The 22,701-nt window shown below is 37.6% G+C and overlaps 2 protein-coding genes and 1 long non-coding RNA gene across 4 annotated transcripts; 2 read left to right on the top strand and 1 right to left on the bottom strand.

Moving 5' to 3' along the window:
- Positions 1 to 215: 215 nt before the first annotated feature.
- On the top strand, positions 216 to 1,398 carry LOC112183622. The gene is made up of 4 exons (XM_040513231.1): positions 216 to 404; positions 526 to 984; positions 1,159 to 1,340; positions 1,392 to 1,398. Exons 2-4 carry the CDS (start codon positions 529 to 531, stop codon positions 1,396 to 1,398), a joined length of 645 nt encoding a protein of 214 aa, XP_040369165.1. The 5' UTR covers positions 216 to 404; positions 526 to 528.
- An 8,544-nt stretch (positions 1,399 to 9,942) lies between these two features.
- LOC112183620 (F-box protein At3g07870) lies at positions 9,943 to 11,265 on the top strand. The gene has a single exon (XM_024321989.1). The coding sequence runs from the start codon at positions 9,943 to 9,945 to the stop codon at positions 11,263 to 11,265; it is 1,323 nt and encodes a 440-aa protein (XP_024177757.1).
- Positions 11,266 to 12,440: 1,175 nt separating this feature from the next.
- On the bottom strand, positions 12,441 to 15,036 carry LOC121051436. 2 transcript variants are annotated; one of them, XR_005805701.1, is made up of 6 exons: positions 14,892 to 15,036; positions 14,691 to 14,771; positions 13,400 to 13,469; positions 13,009 to 13,290; positions 12,873 to 12,908; positions 12,441 to 12,677 (listed from the first exon to the last, which is right to left on the bottom strand). It is a non-coding gene; the product is annotated as an uncharacterized LOC121051436 (long non-coding RNA). The 2 variants fall into 2 exon arrangements; XR_005805700.1 differs by having other exon boundaries at positions 12,873 to 13,290.
- Positions 15,037 to 22,701: the final 7,665 nt, after the last annotated feature.

The following is a 22,701-nucleotide window of genomic DNA, read 5'->3' as shown; positions in this document are numbered from 1 at the left end:
CCCCTCTTTTTGTTGAAGTCGACGCCGTTCCGGAATCAGGACCTCCCCTTTCCGGCTACTTCAGTGCCTTCCGCCGATTCCCCTCTTTTTGTTGAAGTCGACGCCGTTCCGGAATCAGGACCTCCCCTTTCCGGCTACTTCGTCATGAGCATCGGGCTAATGGGCGGTTGAGCAACTCAATCGAACCGCCTCTAGGCTTCGCCATCGCTCATAAGATAGCCTGTCGGTCTGGTGTGATCCTATGTCAATGGTATAGTCGTCGGCAATAATCGCAAGTTGGCGAAAATTAAATCCGAGTGAGTTCGAGTCACTGGAATCGTGAAGGATTCCATTATTTGGGTTACTGGGTTTTGGGCGATTTGATCTTTGGGGCTGCGCTTTCCAGACCAGAACAACATTAGCAGGTTATTCATCTGTGATTTTTGTGTAGTCAATTGTTTTTGTTTATATTTGTTCCTGCATATCATAAATATTGAATAGTGAATTCGAGTTTTACCAGAATGTATCACCAGAATTACTGAACAGGTGATGGGCTTCATGATGGAGGAGCATAATCAGAAGAATTTTGAAGAGTCCAACTCAGGACCAAAAGGGGTACATTTGGTGGATTCGGCTAATTTGGATGTCGCATGTTTAGAAACAGAAATTGGGAGGTTGACATACACAGTTGATTGCATGGAACCCAAGCTGGAGGATTTAAGATTACATGTATTTAACTTAGAACATGCGATGCTTGAAATATTGAATGGTGATTGTATTGAGGAAATTGTTTCTGAGGTTGTCGAAATTGTGAGTTTAAAGGCCAATAAGACTCATAATCTGTTGAGTCGAACTGTTGGTACAACCTTTGTGGAGCAAATGGATGAGGATTTGTTTGGTGAACATGGGAGAAGCAGTCAAGACCCACTAAAAAAATTGACCAAGTCACCAGTGTTGGATGGCTATGCTGATGAGGGACCCCATGAGGAACTCATACATGATGAGGTAGCTTCGTGAACACTCCCACCCCCTTGATAAACTGATTAATGTACAGAATGCTATATTCTTTTTAAGCTATTTTTCAACTAAAATTATGTGATACTATTAGAAAATTATATTGTCACCACCATCATATCAACGCCGCTCTAACTTGCAAACTCTATTTGTTGGTGAACACAGCACAAACCTGACCCCGTTACGAGGGTTAAACAGCAGCCACAAAAGACTATTCGTTCTCGGAAGCAACAAAGGGGTAAACCCAAAGCCCCAATTTTTGCAATAAGCGGTCTCATCACACCTGAGAATGCACATCTCATGAAATTTTTATTTAGGAAGAATGGAATTGGAGAAGACAAGTGGAGGTAAAAAATTATGCTATTATTTTGTGTAATTACTTATCATTATAATTGCAGGCTCTGATATACGTTCCTAAGTTATTGTAATTGTAGTTTAGTCTGATATGAACCTGGTTATCTCTTTATTCATGAAATTTTATCCATTGTTGTCAAACTAATATTGGTTTTAATAGCATAATACTATATCTAAGTTCATATGTGTATGTTGGAACCCGGTCATGTTATCATACTGAAAGTAGGAGTAGGGGCCTTCAGTTAATCAATACAGGGTCAGATTTATATTCCTAACTAAACACTCTTAAATATTCGTGCAGTGAAGTAGTAGCTAGTTATGGTGACTACGCCGTTAGTAGAAAGGAATTTCAGTGTGTCTCTCCAGCAACTCCACTATCTTGCAAGGCTAGACTCTCATCTATTTCCCATTGTACATATAATTGATTAGATATTTATTTTCACACTCATTTAATGTCCACTTATTATAACCAGGTCATAAACATTTATGCGGCGTATTTGAATGAGTCGGAGTCAGAACATTGGTTTATCCCTTCCTTTTTTTGGGTATGAACATCTGTTGCCCAAAACATTGCTAGAAAATTTGAAATTATTGCATCCACATGGTTTGGCTAACAAATCATTTCATATCGCAGGAACGAGCGAGGGTAAAAGATGAATCATGTAGCTATGCTAAGTGCCTCACATCAACCATTGAGATGTGTGGTCTTAAGAGGTTTCATCGCCGTCTCCAACAATGCTCCAAGGTAAATTTATGCAACCATAGTTCCATTATACTTGAAATTTTATTGAATGTATATTCTTTACCGTATTGAGGACTATGATGTAGATATTCATTCCCTTGCACGACAATATGGAAGAGCACTGGATTCTGTTGGTCATGCACCTCCCTGAAAGAAAGGCAGAGGTACTGGACAGCTTCCCTGATGTAAGGTCACGTGAGAGGCGAATGAATCATGCAAGAGACGTGGTTAGTTCCACATAGACAATGCCCCTTTTTATTAATTGCATTCTTTGTCTATGATTATGATGTGATATCAATGTGGGCAGATGGCAATGTTGCAGAAGGTATTTGGTACTGAAACAACATGGTCAAACTCCAAATTTTATCATTTTCCATCATTCACTCTTAACTTTTCAGACTTTAACCCAACGCATGAACAAAAATCTGAGAGCGTGGTATTTGTTATAAGGCACATGCAGTACTACCGTGGCATGTGGTCAACAACGGTTAGTACTGCAACTTACCTAACGACTTTTTTGATGCAATAGACTGATTAAATATTTACTTTTTGTACTTTGGTGTCAGTTTCATTCGGAGGACCAGCGTACTCGATTGGCACTTGAAGTTGTTCTTCATCCAAGGAATGAACACCGTCAAATATTGATTGGAGCAGCAGCAGGAGCTTCGATGCCGCCAATAGGTGAAAGTGAGCTATTCAAAAATATTCCTCTTCCACCAACCGGAAGAAAGTTTCATAGCCACCGTAAGCGGTGAGATCATGTGTCGAAGGACATCTAGGTTATATCTTGGTCTTAAGTATTAATTAAATGACAGTTTGAGTAATTTATTGTGAGAGCCCATACCCAAAACAGGGTCGTTTTTATTTTGTTTTTGTTTGGTTGTTGCGGTAGTCATATTTTCAGTTTTGGCATCACTTTATCAGTTTATCTAGTGCTACTGTTTTCATAGACTTTGTGGTATCCTAGTGTATTATTTTTGTTTCCATGGTCTAGTCTTCGTAATTTTTGTTTGTTTGTTTGGCAGCAATTTGTTTGGTTGGTGGTTATTTCTTTGGTGGCGTGTACCAATATAGGTAGCAATTTTGCAGCAAACCCATTGTCCAACTAAAGTCGACACATCTTACTAGCTTATACGAATTGGAAGGGACCTTCTTCACCTCCTTGGCTATGGTCAATTCTTCTTCATGGAAGGGACCTTCTCACTAGCAATGTTGCTTGGCAAATTGGGAATGGCCTTCATGTTCCAGTTTGGCATTGTAATTGGATTCCACATCTCCCTGGTATGCATCTGATCCACCATACACCAATTGATGTTCAACTTCATGTTGACTCTTTAATTAACTGGAATTCTCTCACTTGGGATCTTACTGCTATTGATAATCAGTGACCTCTCTTTCTTAGTGGCCTCTCTTTCTTTCAATGCATCTTCAGAGTTTTTGGATCAGTATATGGATCCTTCTCTTCAAATGGATAATCAGTTAGTGTCTTTGCGTCCCCCTCCCAAACCAAAATGGTCCCCTCCTTTGCCTTCCCAGATAAAAATAAATACTGATGCTTCATGGACTTTGGAAGGAACAATCTTCTTAGGTTCTTGCTTTTAGTATTTCTGCTTTTCCATTTTTTGTGCATTTTCTGTCTCTTTGTATTGTGAATAATCTGATATAACAGTTTGGGTTTGATAATGGAACTGTTTGGGTTATGTTTAGGTACTATATATAGCTATTGAAGTTAGGAGAAGTATGAGTCAAGGATAGCACTACTACAAAGCTTTAAGACGATGTAAATAGTAATATAGGAATTCCGTCAGAAGTTAAGGTTTCCAGTTTTTAAGGTGATGCTAATCTGCATATAATCTTGCAATTTTTACAACTTCATTAGTATTCCCTGTTTCCATTTTAATTTAGGTTGATAAGGTGGTCTGGGTTGGAGCTTTTTCACTGTTTTGTTTGTTTGGACTTTGGAAATTGATATTGACTCTTACTTTACGCAATTGACTTGAAACTCTTTTACTATAATTTTATAAATGTATATCACTTCTCTGGTGAAGTCCTAAACAATATAGGATCAGATATTCCTCTGTTTTCTGGGTTCCATTTTCGTTTATTTACTTGGGTTTTCTTGACCAAGCAGAATTCAGTACGTTTGCACATTGCTTATTGCTTCTAAGTTTTTGTTTTTGTTGAGAACTGGAGATGACTTGGTTGAATTGATTAGGTTCCTTAGTTGACTTAAAAATAAAAATTGTAACTTTAATATTGGACTAAAGAGGGAACTTCATCCTTCAAGAAGATTAGGGGTAATTGATCAAATAGAGGTAGACATTGATTGATGGTGAGATATAGGGTCTTCTTCTTTCCTCTGCACACAGAGAGAGAGAGAGAGAGAGAGAGAGAGAGAGAGAGAGAGAGAGAGAGAGAGAGAGAGAGAGCAAAGGGACTAGAGGAAGAAGAAGTGACTCAGCAGTAAGTTCCTGCTCCCAGGCGTTGTTATTCATCAATAGGTATATATGGACTCTTGCCGCTGCATCTCACCGGGTATATCAATAGGTATGGATTTTCAACTGCTATTATTCCAACACTTTGTGAGTGTAGTACTTCCGATTTGTAGTTCTCTGTATTTGCAGTTGTTCCCGGTTTGATTTGTGGTTTGGGTGAGTGGTTTTGTGATTGGTGTGTTGTTTTTCTAGTTCTGTTATTCTTGCAACTTTGCAAGCTCTTTCTCACCATTTTTTTTTCTGGGGTTTTGTAATTCTTTTTTGGCATCAGACGGAGCTTTATTGCTTGCGATTTGCGAATTTGGATTTTGATCAAGGTAATTGTGGTCAGATCATCGGTGCTTTGCTTTTGTTCCTTTTCTTCAGCTGCTTTTGAAGAGGGAGACTGACAGAAGTAGAGAAGGTAAAAGTCTGAAAGACTGAGAAGAAGTGAAAGGAATCGTCCGGCGAATAGGTCATACACTAGGCCACACGGGGTTCCAGTTCGCCACTTCGGCAGTTTATTACTTGGGGTGGGCTTGACAATCCTACACCAAATTGGTAAAACCAAAAAAAAAAAAATCAAGCCCAAATTCTTCCGGTGGGCTTCAGTCCTCCCAAGCCACTACCACTAAGTTACCTCATATTTATTTTTTTTTATTGAAATCTTTTTAGTAAGTTATACCTCAACATTTATGTCAATAATTAACATTAGTCACATAAACATTTGCATGTCAAAAAAAAGACCAATTAACCCCAAAAAAATTTGTGAAAATATATTGTTAAGTTATTTTTCAAGTGGAGGTAATAATCATTTGAATAATGTATTAATATAGTAAATGAATAGCTCAAGTTGATAATTTTACACAATACCTACTAAGACGCTATTAATATATGTGTAATCTCAAATTTATCAATTTATACATCTCATAACCAAAAAGGCTGAGGAAATAGAATTCATGAAATTCAACCGTTGGATGTTTTCATGACATGAAGAAATGGTTATGATCAAAATTTCAACTATTTTTGTCTTCGTTTGGGTCTCGATTTTTGTGGTCAACGGTAAACCCTAAACCCTAAACCCTATTTATATTTTTCAAATTAAATCCATTTGATTTTCATGTCACTAATTGCCACCAAATTTGAGATAATAAATTCAGTTTATTATAAATTGAACCAAAAAACAAAAAAAACAAAACAAAGTGAAAACCAAAAGGGGATGAGATTTCTCCAACCTCACTTTTCTATATTTTTTTAAATCAATTTTTATAATTTTAAGTTTCATAAATTCATAATAAATATTTTATGTGTTTCCAAAAATTCCCATGAGCTCATCACACAATTTATTTTCAAACTTTTAAATTTGAGATTTCTCCTCAATAAAAATTTTGAAAAATTTAAGATGTCACTATTAGGTTTGTAACCGATGTAAGTTTTGTAACTATTATGTTGATTAATGATGTATCCACCAACAACCATGCCATTAATTTCACACGACATATGTAACTACTCGATGGATACATCTAAAGAGTTGAAAACAAACTTTATCAACTGATTTAGTTATTAGAAAATAATATCAATACGCCTAGTACTGTTGTATATATAACTTGTTCATTACATATAGGAATATGACTTTCAAAATCGATTGCGTGGTGAAAACTTAATTTCGAGAAGCCGACCATTGGATGAGTGGATTACATTTTTTTGATTCCCAATTTTGATTATATGGATTGCACAAAATCCTTATATGCATACTAATGTGATCTAACTTGTTTAGTAGTTATATCGAGAAGTAAACCTTCCATGAGCAACAAGGTGGACTGGTGGAGTAAATAGAAATGATCAAAATCGACCGTTAGATGTTACCATGATAAGAAGAAATGGTTATGGTCAAAATTTCAGCAATTTTCCTCATCGTTTGGGCCTCGATCTACTAGGTCAACTCTAAACCATAAATACTACATAAAATTAATATGCTCATAACCAGTCATTCGCAATTTCTTTTTTCGATCTGTCAGCTATCACACTCTTGTGGGTATGAGATATATCAACCAATATAAAACTTTTCAGGAAGTTTATCTCTTCGTGGTATAGCTCCCCTTAGGGATGTATAAGTGTGTAAAGAGTTGATCGCTTTGTTTGATATCGAAATGACGGTGGATCGGATTAATTTTTTTACTCAGTACCTATTGATACGCTATAAATAGATAGGTAATGTCACATTTATCGATTCCTAGTTTTGATTTTTTGGATCGTACAAAATCCTTATATGACTTCTAATGTGGTCCAACTTGTTTATTATGTGTATAAAAATATAAACCTTTCACAAGCAACAAGGTGGAGGAAATAGAATTTATTAAAATAGACCGTTAGATTTTATCATGATAAGAAGAAAAAGATATGGTCAAAATTTCAGCTATTTTCGTCATCGTTTGGGTCTCGATCTACTAGGTCAACTTTAAACCAGAAATACCACATAAAACTAATATGCTTGTAACCGGTCATTCGCAATTTTTTTTTCTTCAATCTACCAGCTCTCACACTCTCGTGGGCATGAAATATATCAACCAATGTAAAACTTTCGAGAAATTTATCTTCTCGTGGTATACCTCCCCTTATGGAAGTGTAAGTGTGTAAAGAGTTGACTGCTTTGTTTGATGTCAAAATGACAGTGGATCGGGATACTTTTCTTACATAATACCTATTCATATACTATAAATAGATGAGTAATGTCACATTTATCGATTTTCTAGTTTAGATTTTTTGGATCGCACAAAATCCTTATATATGCCTACAAATGTGGTCCAACATGTTTATTATGTGTATAAAAATATAAACCTTTCACAAGCAACAAGGTGGAGGAAATCAACTTTATTAAAATCGACCGTCTGATTTTATCATGATAAGAAGAAATGGGTATCGTCAAAATTTCAGCTATTTTCGTTATCGTTTGGATCTCGATTTACTAGGTCTACCCTAAACCATAAATACCACAAAAACTAATATGCCCATAACCAGTCATTCACAATTTTTTTTTTTAATTTTTTTTTATCTATCAGCTCTCACACTCTTCTGGGTTTGAGCTATATCAATTAATGTAAAAATTTTGGAAAGTTTATCTCCTCGTGGTATTGTTTCCCTTAGGGAAGTATAAGTGTTCAAAGGGTTGATGGTTTTGTTTGATGCCGAAATAACGTGGATCAGGTTAATTTTGCACACAGGACGTACTAATACATTATAAATAGATGGATAATGTCAAATTTATTAATTTCATTTTTTAAGAATGAAATTGAAAATCGATAAATTTAACAAAAAGTTTATTACTACTAGGAAAAATTTAAGGTGGAATACATGAGTAAGGTAATATCAAATATTACTACTGTCAAATAATGGGTACATATCACTACTCGAAAAAAAATTAACGAATTAAAGAGGAATTATTAGAAATTGAGTATATGGTTTCGGTGATTGTTTAGAGATCTCGGAAATATTTTCTAAATTTTTCTTGATGTAAAATCTCCATTTTATAGGTTCGATAATAAAAGACGTGACGTGACGAATCCGTGAGAATTTTCTGAAAATTTTTCGGAACTTGAGCTATTTATTACAATTTTCAAAAATTATATAAAAATATTTAAAGAAAAGGAAATCAACACGGTGCAATCTGAGCCGTCTATAAACTCACCGCTTGACATGAGCCATTGACCAAAATATAATTCTTGGCTGTATATACCCAATTCAGATCGAAGAGCCAAGAAGCATCGAGCCTGTTGACCCGTTTTCTTGACCCGCGAAGCAACAACTGTATCTCCCAGGTTAGGTCATGTTGTGGCGGGGAACCAGTCCCTTCCGACCTGCCTCTTGATCGCCGATGTCTCTATGGTCTTTAGTTTGTCCATCGGTCGAGTTTGGAGGGAGAATCGAAGGCTGAAAACTTCCGCAGCTCCGGTGGTTCTACGATTCAGTTTTCCGGCGACTCAGTCACCATTGGCGGTGCTCTTTGGCTCTGGTAACGGCCATGTTTTCCTCTTTTTCCTTACCTTTCATAGATACAGCAATCGAAATGAAGTAGTAAAGCTCATTAGCTAATTATTTCACTCTAAACATTTATATCCTCTCGCTTTGTCTCTGTTCCCCCTCTCTGCAGCTCTTCTCATTCTCAGACCCAAACTCGACAACAAAAGAAAATCAATTCCACCTTGGGATTATGAATGAAAAAGGAGGTTGAAAAACTATAACTTCCAGGTCAATCTCATCTAATTAGGTGCAGACAAATTCGAAACAGTTGAATCTAATGATTGAAAGTTTGAAACGCTAAATTGCTTGGCTGCACAAGAAATTTTTGGTTAGGTTTGCAGGCGGCAATGGTGATTATATGTTGACTTCCCTATCAATTAACACGATTGAAATTTAGTTCCTAAACCCATATATTCTAAATCAAACACGATTTGTTTCTTGTTTGGCTACTTCTTGATTCCGGCGATGAGGCAGTGTAGTCGACGCCCTCGACGATGAAGGCCTTGCGGCCGGCGTAGCGACTGTGGAGGAGGATCACCGCATTGGTTGGTCTCAGACACTTCACCATGCTGGCAGCCTCTCTCCTGGGTTCTTTCAAAGCTCTCGCTGCTCACGCTTGGATTCACCCAAAACTTTTCGTGACCTCTTTGTAAACAAGGAAGAAGAAACAGAGACCCGAATTAATCGTGACCCATTCATTGATTTTTTACCGCATTTATTGAAGAGTTTTTGGCCAACAATATTCGAAACCGTGAACATATCTCCGTCTATTAACTAACGACTGATCCAATGGCCGACATTGGCTAGTCGCGTAAGGAGGCCAGATCTCTTGACAGCACATGAGGTGACCACCCACCTAGGTGGGTGGAAGAATTTTCGTTGTCCTATAAGCATTTTTTATTTGAGACTTCTTCGGCAAAGACATTCATCGGCAAGAAGCGCTTCTTTAGTTTGGAGAACTTCGGCAACGCTAACGCTTATTAGTCGGAAAAGAATGTTTCAAAGACCACAGCTGATGAGTTTCCGTTGGCATAGGGTGCGGAGAAGTGGGTAGTTAGTTTATGAAAGTAATTTTCTTGTTAATATTGTTTATTTAAGGTTTTGACTTTTTTTTTATCTCTGACAATGAGAAATATACATAAAATTATTTTATATTCATTACCTATCATGATCGTTGCAAACTCTGAGCACTGAGAAACGAGGAAGTAATGTGTCGGATTGAAGAACACAATTACATTGTCATGCGCACACATATTACGAATGATTTCATTCAAAGATGATAAAGTACCTCTTGTGATTTTTATTTTATTTGCCTCGATCAGTTTAGATTTGTGAGCCGAGGATCGGACTGAGTACATATATATGGCGAGAACATGCTCCCAAGATGTGTTGTGGGACATTCTTTGTAGATTGCGTGTCAAATCTTTGAAGAGATTCCAATGTGTGTGCAAATCTTGGTATGCTCTATTTATGCACCCAAGTTTTGTCACCAAACACCTCCACTTTCACAGCGGACAGAAGAAGAATACTCGTTCCTTCCTGCTTTCTCACTCCCTGGATCTCCGTTATATTAATGAGTTGCCCATTGATCAACGAAAAGACACTTGTTTCAGCTTGGTCAATTTAGACGAAACCACAGATGATATTGTTTCTATCGACTGGCTTAAGCTTTCGGATAATTCAGACCAAGAAAACAAGTTTTCAAATTATTGGACTAAAGATGTGATAATTTTTGGTCCACGCAATGGCATATATTGCCTCCATGAATCATCTAGAGTTCACGGCGATGTAATTGGGCTGATGAATGTTTCGTTGAGAGAATTCAAGCTAGTTCCAAAACCAGAACAATCGATTATTTGGCATACAGGTTCTCTATCACGACAATTTGTCGAAATTGGTTTTGATCCTAAAACCAACGATTACATGGTGTTTTTTTTTAAGGATTGCACTTTTCCCAGGGAACGTGAACGCCAGGCTGCAATATATCATGTAAGTTCTAATTCATGGAAAAAGCTTAGTGATCCTTTGCTTGACCATGTTACTCTAGATCTTCAAGATTGTATTACTGACACCAATGTCAACGGAAATGCTCACTGGTTGGCTTATGATGATGGCGTCCCTAGTGGCAGTGATTGGCATATTCTTTCTTTTGACATGGTTGGTGAAGTGTTTGCAAAGATAGAGCTTCCAGAATTGAGGATTACTAGTCGCGAAACTGCATATGTCGTTGCACTGTTTAATGAATCTCTTTCTCTTATTGTTTATCCAAAGACGCTAGTTTCTTTCTTGGAAGAAAGTGACACCAAATGTTTTGACATATGGGTTATGAAAGACTACGGTGATGACAGATCTTGGACTAAGCAATTCACAGTTGGACCAGTTGCATTTGCTGACATACTACTAGGTTTTTGGCGAAATGGCGAGTTTCTCATACAAGATGGTTCGGGGCGCACTATCACTTACGACCCAAGCGCCGGAAAGATGGAGCAGCTTTGTTTTGGTCAAGGGCTTCAATTGATCCGATCTTGTATCTACTCAGAGAGCCTAGTTTCAGTGACAGGGAATGCACGAAATGATTTTGAAATAGTAGTTGAAGACTTTCCCTTCGTCATGACTCCAGACATGAAGAGAGTGCTAGGATATATAGACAAATGTCCATGTCGTTCCTGTTCAACTTCTGATTGATTATTTTCTTTTCATTTACTTCTTTTTTAGACTGCAAGTTTTTGAAGTCTACAAGTCAAATAGCTTCCCCCTTTGTGTTATTGGCTTCATTGTTTTTTTTTTTTGTTTGTTGAAAGAATTGGCTTCATAGTATTTTGTTCATCTCTATCTCTATTAATAAAGCGAGCAGCCGTTTACTGTTTATGTTGTCCATGTTGGGGGAAACTTTCAAACTTCCGATTTTGCCCCTGTTTGTGCCCATGATTTACAAAGAAACAGAAAGGAGACGGATGGTCACTATGCCAAAAAGGCCTTCAGACGACAGAACTGTTCTGTCGTCTGAACGAACAAAAATATGTCGTCTAGTACGGTGTCGTCTCTTGGGGGCATCAGACGACATAAAAAAATAAAAGTCTTGTGTTGTCTGATGAGTTTTGCATTTTGGGAACATTGTGATATGTATCTTTAAAAGCATTCAAACAACAGTTTTGTATTGTCTGATAAACAAAACAACCATAGTCTTTTGTAAATACTATTGTGTCTTCTAGCATACAACAACAATTAAATGTTGTGCAAATTGACTTTAAACAACAATTATCTGTGGTCGTAAAGTGCATCAGAGGACAATTAAGTGTCGTTCTATGGTAGGTTTATATGACATTTAAGTGTTGTATGAAAGGTTTTGAAATTGTACTTATGTGATGTTGGGAAATGGTTTAAACAATAGATATCATATTCTTTCTGTTATGTCAGTCTCATTACAACGACAATTTATTGTCGTTTGAGGTTATTAAGACGACAAATATTTGTGGTCTGAATATAAAAAGGACCACTAATAGTACGTGTTTTATATTGTCTGTGATCAAGTCCAACCACACTTATTTGTTGTTGTTATACGCTTTAGCCAACAATTCCATCTAACTTATGTTGTTGTTTTACCATTTAGACTACAATTTTTGTCGTCCCAATGCCAAAAAGACAATAGACTTCTAATTGGTTTTTGTGTTGCTTTTGTGCAGCTGCAACCACACATTAGTGTGCTTTTGTTGTAGCTTGCAATTTGAGATAACATATATTAGTAGTCCTCTGTTACAATTGGTATGCATTCATTTTGGAAATTAAAATTGCCCATTCATGAAACCATAAAATCGACATCCAAAATCATTCATTGCAATTTCCATTAATCCACCATCGTCTCATGTACACAAACCTAATCATGAGCATCAGTTCAAAATGGCCCATATATACTAATCTGGAAGTCCAAATGCTTAATGAAGGAAAAACTTCTACTAGACACAAGTCAATAAAGGAACTAGCTAGCTGTACTGCTGTACCAGTTTCACGATCTAATCATGAATGAAATCATCCGAATCATAGAAGTGGTCATAGAAAACGGAAGGTATTCCGTGGTGCGTGAGCATATATGCATAACCCTGCGGATAATATGCACGTAGAATGAGGTATTATTTGCTAGTGCTTTTAGTACCTTTATGTCTAGATAACTATCACATTGCTTGAAGTTGCAAAGATTATTTAACTCAATTTTATGAAGAACTAGACCAGAAATCAGGACAAGAACACAATAATATCACTGCAACAGGCCAACAACTAGAACAACATTTTCTTACCTCCATAATATGATTTGAAGGGAATGGCTAGTGAGCCTGCAGATAAAATGATTGTGAGGAGTGCAAAATTTCTAGTCAAGTGTAGGTTATAATGTTAAATTTCTAGTCAAGTGTAGATTGTGAGGAATGAGTTTACCTTGAATGATGAGTAACGTAGTGTTACAGGGAGGAATAGAGCAAAAGCGAAAACACAGAAAAATCAAAAGAGTAGCCAAAACTAAAACTATCTGTAATTCACTTAGATTTGTGAGGTAGTAAATCAAAGCCTCAAACTGCATATTAGGATTCTGCAGAAAACACAGAAAAGCCAAGCAGTCAATATCAGATAACATCAACTTGGCAAATCCAAATATGTAAGAGAAAGGTACAAAGGAAACTTAGTTTTTAGTAACTCTCTTGAGCAAGATCAATGAATTTTCTGCCAAAATATATGTCAAATGAACAACAATCAGTCAAAGTCTGAGGCTTGTTGAGCAGCTATAATAACCAACCAGAAGTGAGTGTATGATTTTCAGAACCATCATTACCTCAAGTATGTATGAACAATGGGATTTCCCATTTCAAATTTCAGAGATAGTCAACCTCCATCTTGATCACCTATACAATCACCAGAAAATTACACTTAGTATGAATCCTATTTATTACCATGAATAAGGGCTTACTACAACATCCCAAAAATGGTTGACGTCACAGCGCCGTGTATCTTATGAAGCTTAAGTATTGACAAAGTAATACTCGAACTTCCTAAGATGCGCAAGGCTAAAGATAACGAAACTAAGTTTTTGGGCAGCTGCAAACTTGATATTTGGGATCAACATGTCTCAACCTTTGGTTAAAGAAAAGAAACAACATAAACTCAAGTGAAGTCTGATGTTAAATAAACTCGAGGTAGCTAAACTAAATAGACTTCAAAGAGGTTTGAAATCTGAGGCTTCAGACTACACTTTGTACTCACTTTCAGTCCTAATAACATTTCTCCATTAGACTAAATCACTCAATTAGAGACTGGGCAATAGCTAGCTAGAGCTTCACCTTGCGTGGGCTTATTCTGAAAACAAAACATTGATCAGAATATTTTGATCAGAATGCATACAAAACACTGGTTTGTACTCACTTTCAAACAAAGACAAAACCTTTTCTAAGCCTTTCGAACTGAAGTTAAGTTTCAAGGCATGCTTTGCATGTCTAATCTAACTTACTGAAGATCGAGGACAGAAAACAAGTGTAAAGGTTCTCAAATCAATTGTTTGTAACAATAAGCTGCCAGTTTTGAGAAAGTTTCAAAAAACTGGTAACAAGCAAGAAAATTTCACCAACAATTAGTCTTTCAGTGATTTCAAGCAAAACTTTCCAGATTTGAAGTAGACATGCAAAGCTACTATTTTGCAAAGTTTCAAGCTAATCGAAGTTCAAATGGAGGGTCAAACAAGAATATAAAATTGACAGAAATGTTGATTCTGCAGAAATCCTGAAATAGTGCAGTAACTTCAAAATAGCACAAGTATCTCATTGTAACTCCGTTTTTCATGAAACTAAGTTCAAAATGATCATTGAAGAGTCTACTTTAAGCTGTCAAAAACTGAGAGTAAAACAAGGAGTATAGGTTTTTTGAAAACCATGGAATAGCCCACTAATTCAGCTTGGGTGTTGTCTTTGAGGCATAACATCAAACACTTGGAGTGCAGTAATTGAACTTTGGTCTTTTCTAGTCCTATCCATCCTCATGGGTTTACCAAAACATAATAATCAAAAGTGCAATCCATTACAACCTTGAATAGCTTTAAGAACTGGAATTTAATAGAAAGTAGAAGTTCCTACCGAAATGAAAGAAAATTTCTAGCATTGAAGCAAAATAGAGAGAAGCTCAGTGGTTTGAAATCTCAAAGTCTTCCATTTGTTCTGTCATAGTGAAATGCATGAATTAGAGGAGGTATACATGACATGCAAAGCAATAGAAGACCTGGAGCTGCGAAATTGGAAAAGTGCAGTAGAAGGTTTGATCGACCCTTAGCTTCATACCTCCTAACATGATGAGAAGCAAGACTTGGAGATATAGTACCTACTGATTTTCAACCTTTGATGAAAGTGAACCAAGCAGTTTCAAGTGTTTCTGAGCTTAAGAGAAGAGTGAGAGTGGAATGGAAAGAGAACAGAAGTAGCTTCGTTTTTGTTAACCGAGTGTTTGGCTGTAAAAGAGTTTAAGCAATGAATATATAGGCGACATTTTAAAAAAACTAAATAAACATAGACTAATAGACTTTTGTTAATGAAATATGCTCCAAAATTTATTTACAAACGAAAATCAATGTCCCATTTCTACTTTGCAATTAAGCATAATCCAGGTCTAATTTTATATCCAAACATAGCAGTCACAAGCACATCCTTTCCTACAACAAAACAACCTTTAAATCTAAACTGGCAGATTGAGCAAAGAGGTTAACAAGTAGAGGAAGCTGAATTCTGTTATGCCGGTAAATATGAAACTAGTTACTGATTAGTATTCTCATATAGCAGCATTCACATCAAGTCCAGCAAATTACAGTTCACCACCGGTTTTAGTTTTGCCTAAAGCGTGGAGAAGTGTGAAAAGCTAACACTGCACTTAATTCATCCCAAAGAAACTAATGAATCCGAGAAACTTCTCGTTCCTTACTTCCATACAATTTGTATTTCTTCTTTTGCTTGTAAGAAGGGATAAAAGTGATTTACCTTCATGTTGAGTAAACGAAGGAAATCATCAGGCACTCCTTTGAATCTCCAGTAGATTGGAGCAACAATATTGATCATAGCAACCTCCACAGTCCACACAATCGATCTCAGAGGCCCCAAGTTCTTCTTCGCGTACTCGTACAGATTCAGCACATACATCATCATGTAAATCACTGCCATCCTCAAAACCTTTAGGTGCTTCACTCCTTCTGCAACAAAATTCAACCAAAGGAAGAGAATCAAAACACACCGTTTGGGATATAGAACAATGAAACTGAACCATAATAAATTTTTGGCTGCACAGTTTTTCAAAGACAATAAATCAAACAGTTCATCATCAATTTTGGAAAAGGCTCCATTACTAGACTCACCTTAGCTCTGCTTGCCCCAGCATTCATAGGCTCCATTCCACAATGATCTCGTGCAAAAGAAATTCAGAAAATGACCAAATTTGACACAACTTAAAGTGTAACATTTAGGCAAGAACAGTTTGGCTTTGAGGATTTTCGAAAAATTCATTTGTGCAACAATGGAGTTGAAATTTTTCAGAATGAAAGCTGACATAACAAGGTACTACATACTAAAATTTCACACTAATCGAAGTTCAAGAAGTAAGGGAAACGATGGATGCAAATAGACTGAACTGTCAGGTTTTAGAGAAATATAGCAGCAGCAAAGTCAAAATAGAAAATCCACCAAAAAGTCATTTTACGACCAATTGACAAGAAATCAATTTTGAAACAACTATTGGAATGTCTAGTTCAATATATACAAAGACCATAGGTTAAATAATTCAAATAGAAGTTCAAATCTCAGCAGAAAATTAGAGGGTACACTAAAAATTCTGAAACTTTACCAAAGCAGACCAGACTAAAAAAAAAAATCACTGAAGATTCATTATACATCGAAATAAGGTGAAACTTTCCAGATCATTTTTTAACTAGCAGAACATAAATATATCAAAATTTCACGACATTTGGAGATCAGTAATAGTGTTTTGAACAACCATACTCTCCAGCCCACAGTTCTTCTCTCTCAAACTGAGAAGCAAGAAGCTGATCGAAATAGGTGTGCTAGACTATATATCAGACAATTTCACAATATTCTGATCCATTCTTCAGTCATATTCATACATCAGTTGCTAACTATAAAGTATATACTACTTGTAACTCACAACCTTATCACTTATCAGCAGAAGAAAATATTTTACTCATGCAAGCCAGTGACAATTCACTAAACAATAACAAAGATGAGTAAGATTAAAAACAAAACCTATTCCATTTCTTTTCAACCCAATCCTTTTCCCTCAGAATCTTCGAAAAAACGTTGGATTTGAAACTATTGAAAAGTTAAAACCCAGAGTACCAAACAAAACCAAAACCATATACTGGTGACCCCAAATTCCCAAAACCATATAGCTAAAACTTGTCCTAATCTATAGTTTCCCTTTCTAAAGATTAAGACAAACAAAACAACAGGCGCAAGAAAGAAATATAAAACAAAATGCCTCACCCTTGACTTTAAATTCTGGAGCTTTGACACTTTAGCTAACATTCTGTTTTAAACCTGCACAAAAGAGGTCAGTTAGCTACAGCCTTCAGTATTCTGTAATACAATTGGGCTGCAGTGTCTTTATGTTCACAAAGAAATCAAAAGTATTTTGTGAACTAAACAAAAAAGAATGAATGAGTGGTGTCATTGCAGATTAAAAGGGGAAATCCAATTACATGTGCTGCTATTTAATCATTCGCAATAGCCAACAAAAAAAAAAAAGAGCTGAAGAAGAGAAGTCGTTAGCAGTGGCATCCATGTCTAAATATGAAATGTCAAGAACGCAATTCCAAAAGCAGAAACAGAGAAGAAAAAAAATGTTCTGATAGTTTAATTTGAAGCTATATCCACATGTTCTGATAGTTTAATTTTAACAAATACTAGTCTTACCTCTAAACAAGTTGTCAATTTCATTATTTGATAGACTATATATATCGAAGAAAGATCAGAATAAATAATAGCAAAGGTTGAATGGGAACAGAAATAGTGGAAAGGGATGGAGGAGTAATTAAGTACCTGAAACAGTGGGAGAGTGTAGGAATATCGGGAGGAGACTTGGAATGAATGATAGAGCGAAAGGATGAGATTCTACGAGCAGACAAGGATTTGAGAGAGCGTCGTACTCGTAGCCCAGCGATTCGAGTACCCAATCCAAAGCCAAAGATGAACCCAAAACCAAATTGGGGTTGGTGGCGGTGGCGGAGGTTGCGGTCTCGCAGCCGTAGGTGATTTGAGACACAAGAGCCACCACCACTAAACATTATTTGCAATTTGCTCACTCCCTCAAAACTCAATCCACTCACTCATAAGTCACAACTCACAACAAAACCTTTTCAACATTCGTCCGCCTCAAATTGGACGGCGGGGAGGGCGTGAGGGTGGCGGAATTGGACAGCGGAGATGATGGGTGGGGAGAATCGGTGGTGGGGAGTGGGGGAGAAGTGAGGGAGCGGAAGAGAGAGGGGAGATGAGAGAAGAAAAGATTGGCTTCTAAGAGATAGACATGAATACAGAGGACTGATTTCACAGGCCAGTCTTACGCTCCTTTTCAGTCCTCTGATTTCACTAATGGTGTTATTCCAACTGATTTCACGGTTCCAGGGACTGCATCTGAACAAAATTTCTGAATTGAGAGATTCTAGGGATTTTGGGTTTCGGGGAAGCAAACGAGAGGTGGAGAGAGAAAATGGGGATTTTATGTGGCTGAAAGAGTGAGCCGAGATGGGAAGGAGTAAATGTGTAGTAATGCCAAAAGCGACTTGAAAAAAAAAAGTGAAACTTGTAAAAGTAAATTGAGATTGGAATGGTCTACTCATTTCATTTCATAGTCCCTTTATATAGGGAGAGAATTACAATGGAAAGAACAATTACAATGATGACATTAACTACTGATTGGTTCGTAATCCATGCTGATTGATGTTAATCGGTAATTGCTTGATTCCCTCTCCGTCAATCACTTTGACGAAGGCACACAATATGTTTTTCCTTTAACACTCCCCCTTGTGCCAAGTCAAAGACGAAATGGTGCATGAGTTGTTGCCTCACTAAAAACCTTGCCAAGTAACAATAAAAACCCTGTGGGACAAAAATACACCTTGGTCGAAGGAAAAGAGCACAACACACCTTTTACATTTGAGTATGACATGTGTGTGTTAGACTCCCCCTGACGTCTACACCTCCCCCTGATACTTACATTAATCTAGGGAGCTTGGAAAATCTTCGCATTCCTATGCTTTTCACATGTTTCTCAAATGTGTCCTTAGGCAATGATTTGGTGAACAAATCTGCCACATTCTCCTCAGACCTTACTTGATTCATTTGAATCTTGAGGAGAGTCTGTTGTTGCTGATTGTAGGACAATTTTTGGCGATATGTGTTTTGTGTTATCACCCTTAATATAACCTAGCTTCATCTGTTCGATGCAAGCTGCATTGTGTTCGTAAATGCAAGTAGGCTCTTCAGTGGTAGAACTCAAACCACTAGTCCCTCGAATATGTGCAATGATAGTTCTTAACCATACACACTCAAGAACCGCCTCATGTAGAACAATGATCTCTGAGTGGTTCGAGGAGGTAGCCAAAAAGGTTTGCTTGGTTGATCTCCAAGATATCGTCGTGTTCCCATTGGTAAATCCATAACCAGTTTGGGAACGATATGTGGGTCAGATACGTATCCAGCATCAGCAAAAACCGACCAAAACGTCATATGGCGTTTTAGTGTAGTGAGTGGCGTTTTCGCCATCAACATTTCCTTTAGGGATTGCAGTTCCATCTGTGGTCCCTCTTGTCTCTCTGTAGGGAAAGAACAGTCCCAAGTCAATGGTTCCTTTTAGGTATCGAAAATGTTCTTGATACCATTCCAGTGACGCTGCGTTGGCACTGAGCTAAATCTAGCTAACAAGTTCACGGAGAATGCAATGTCTGGTCGAGTAAATTAGGCTAAGTACAATAATGCGCCTATTGCACTTAGATAGGGAATTTCAGCTCCCAACACCTTTTCGTCATCTTCCTTTGGACGAAATGAATCTTTCCTTGCATCCAAACTTCGACCGATCATGGGAGTGCTAGCAGGATGTGCTTTGTCCATGTTATTTCGCCTGACTTTTGGACATATGCAGACTGGTGGATTAATATTCCACAAACTCGGTGTTCTAGTTCAAGACCTAGATAGAATCGAGTTTTCCCAAGATGCTTCATCTCAAATTCGGATTTCAAGTAGCTTGCGGTTTCTCTTATTTCATCAAGAGTACCAGTTATGACATATACTACTACAATTTGCAAATCCGGAACTTGTTTTCTTTATGAATACGCAGGGGCATAATTCATCGTTCTTATATCCCTTCCCAATCAAGTAGTCACTTAGACGGGTGTACCACATCGTCTGGATTGTTTCAATCCGTAAAGTGAGCGTTTCAACTTAATTGCAAACGCACTCTGTGGTTTAGAGTCACTTGACTTGGGTAATGTAAGGCCATTAGGCACTTTTCATATATATCTCTGAATCTAGATCCCATAGAGATATGCAGTAACCACATCCATGAGCTACATTTCCAGTCCTTCGGAAATTACTAAGCTAACTAAGTAGCAGAATGTTATAACGTCCATTACGGGAGAGTATGTCTCCTCGTAGTCAATTCCAGGGCGTTGTGAGAAACCTTGCACCACAAGGCGAGCCTTGTACCTCAGGACTTCATTCTTCTCATTATGCTTTCTGACAAATACTCATTTATGTCCTACAGGCTTTACACTTGGTGGGGTTAGCACTACCTGACCAAATACCTGTCTCTTTGTCAGAGAATCTAATTCTACCTGGATTGATTCTTTCCATTTAGGCTAATCTGCTCTTTGTTGACATTTTTCAACATAGCGTGGTTCGATATCATCATGCTCCATGATTCCTTGAGCAACAATATATATCATCAATGTGTATGGAAGATCTTTCTATCAACTCATACGTACTCTCGTAATCCTTTGAGATTTCTTTGTTCTTTGGAATCATTTCAAACATCGGAGAGTCCTCCAGTATTGATTCATGGACATAACTATAATCAGAGACAATCTCATGAGAGGGATTCTATACATTGATGATTGGTTTGTGCCTTACTCACCCTCTTCTTCCTTGGGTGAGTGTCAATCGAACCAAGTGACCTCCCCCTCTTCCTTGGGGAGCCACGGCCTCAACCACACCTCCACTAAGTGCAATTGCAGTGCCTCTATCTGCGGCACCGTGCTCCTTGTTGGGGACTTCTAACCTTGCAGGCACATTTGCAGCTAGTATATGTGATCTCGTCACTTTTACGATATCAGTAAACGCATCAGGCATCGAATCTGCTACGTTCTGAAGATCGATTATTCTTTTCACTTCACTTTCACTTTGTGAAGTGCGGGGATCAAAATGAGACAGAGTGGGGATAAACCACGACAATTCCTGTCGTTCCCTTGGAAAATCCTTTTTCCTATCTCCCCCTAACGACGGGAAGACTGTCTCATCAAAGTGACAATCCGCAAATCTAGCGGTAGAGAGATCGCCTGTCAAGGTTTCCAAATAGCGTATAATTGTTGGGGATTCGTATCCAACATAAATACTTAATCGTCTCTGAGGACCCATTTTGGTGCGCAGTGGGGGCGCAATAGGCACATATACTGCTCAACCAAATATGCGTAAGTGTGAAATGTCAGGCTCATATCCAGTTACCAACTGGTACGCAGATAATGGTTGGCTAGCTGTGGGTCTGAAACGAATAAGTAAAGCTGCGTGCAATATTGCATAACCCCATGAAGATATAGGCAGGTTAGTGCGCATAACCAATGCCCTAGCCACCATCTGTAGCCTTTTGGATGGTGGCTTCTGTGAGACCATTTTGTGTATGCACATGGGGTACAGGATGCTCTACATCGATCCAAATAGATATGCAATAATCATCAAATGCTTTTGATGTTAACTCTCCAGCATTATCAAGCCGTATAGACTTGATAGGGTGATCAGGGTGGTGAGCCCTTAAACGTATAATCTGTGCTAGGAGTATTGCAGCATTTCTTGTGGACAATAAAACGACATGTGACCAGATTGTCGAAGCATCCACCAGAACCATAAAGTACTTGAATGGTCCACATTCTAGGTCCACAGACATCTCTTTGTATCCTTTGTAAGAATGGAATGTTTTGTTTTGTATCTTTAGCATAGGAAGGTCTCGATCCTGTTTTTGCTAAAGAGCAGGCTTTGCAAAACGAGTGATGTACCTTTGAAATAGTCAATGAGGCATAATGGGAGGGAGGTAGTGCTTCTGGTACTTCAGAAGGCAATGACTGCATTTGAGCAATACTAGAACCGACACCTTACAGTGTGGCGGATTTTTCTCCTATTTTTTTCACTCGAAAGAAGGGATGTCCATGTGAGTTCTTGAAAAATACGGATCATCATGACACGACCTCGGTGCCATAGGCGGTCATGCAAAAGCCTGTATGAGTCAGTGTCCCACATTTCATTGTTGGTGATAGTATAAGATTCAATGATCCGAATCGTAGTGAGGTACAGTCCACTAAATTGACTCATAAGTTTCTCTAAGATGTGTTTCCTTCCACAGTCATTAGATGTAATATCAAGGTATTCGGTTCCATTCTCACGGTATATTTTTACATGATAACCGTTGGCACAAATAGCTTTGAAACATTAACAAGGTTCGATTAGCTCTTGGTGCATATAGAGCGTCTGTGACTTGAAATGTTGAGCCATTAGGCAGCAAAAATTTGGCAGTTCTTCACCCTTTTATTAGTTGTGATAATCCAATCATCGTAGTCACAGAGGAATTATAGGCTATTAGTTCAATGAATAATTGCCTCTGTCTTAATATTGTGTGGGTAGTCCCACTATTAATTAAGCACTCAAGTTCTCTCCATTCATTCCTACAAATAAATGGGAGGTATTCAGAAAATATAACTCATGTTCTTTAGAGTATTTCTATTTGCGTAGAATGGTATTCTTTTCATTCTAATAATTTTTCTCTAGATGTATTGCTTTACATCTTTATAGTGCTATGTCGAACCATGTAAATATGTGTATAGTAAATAAA

The sequence above is a fragment of the Rosa chinensis genome, chromosome 2 (assembly GCF_002994745.2).
Source record: "Rosa chinensis cultivar Old Blush chromosome 2, RchiOBHm-V2, whole genome shotgun sequence".
NCBI classification, from domain to species: domain Eukaryota; kingdom Viridiplantae; phylum Streptophyta; class Magnoliopsida; order Rosales; family Rosaceae; genus Rosa; species Rosa chinensis.
This window is presented reverse-complemented; position numbering and strand designations above follow the sequence as displayed.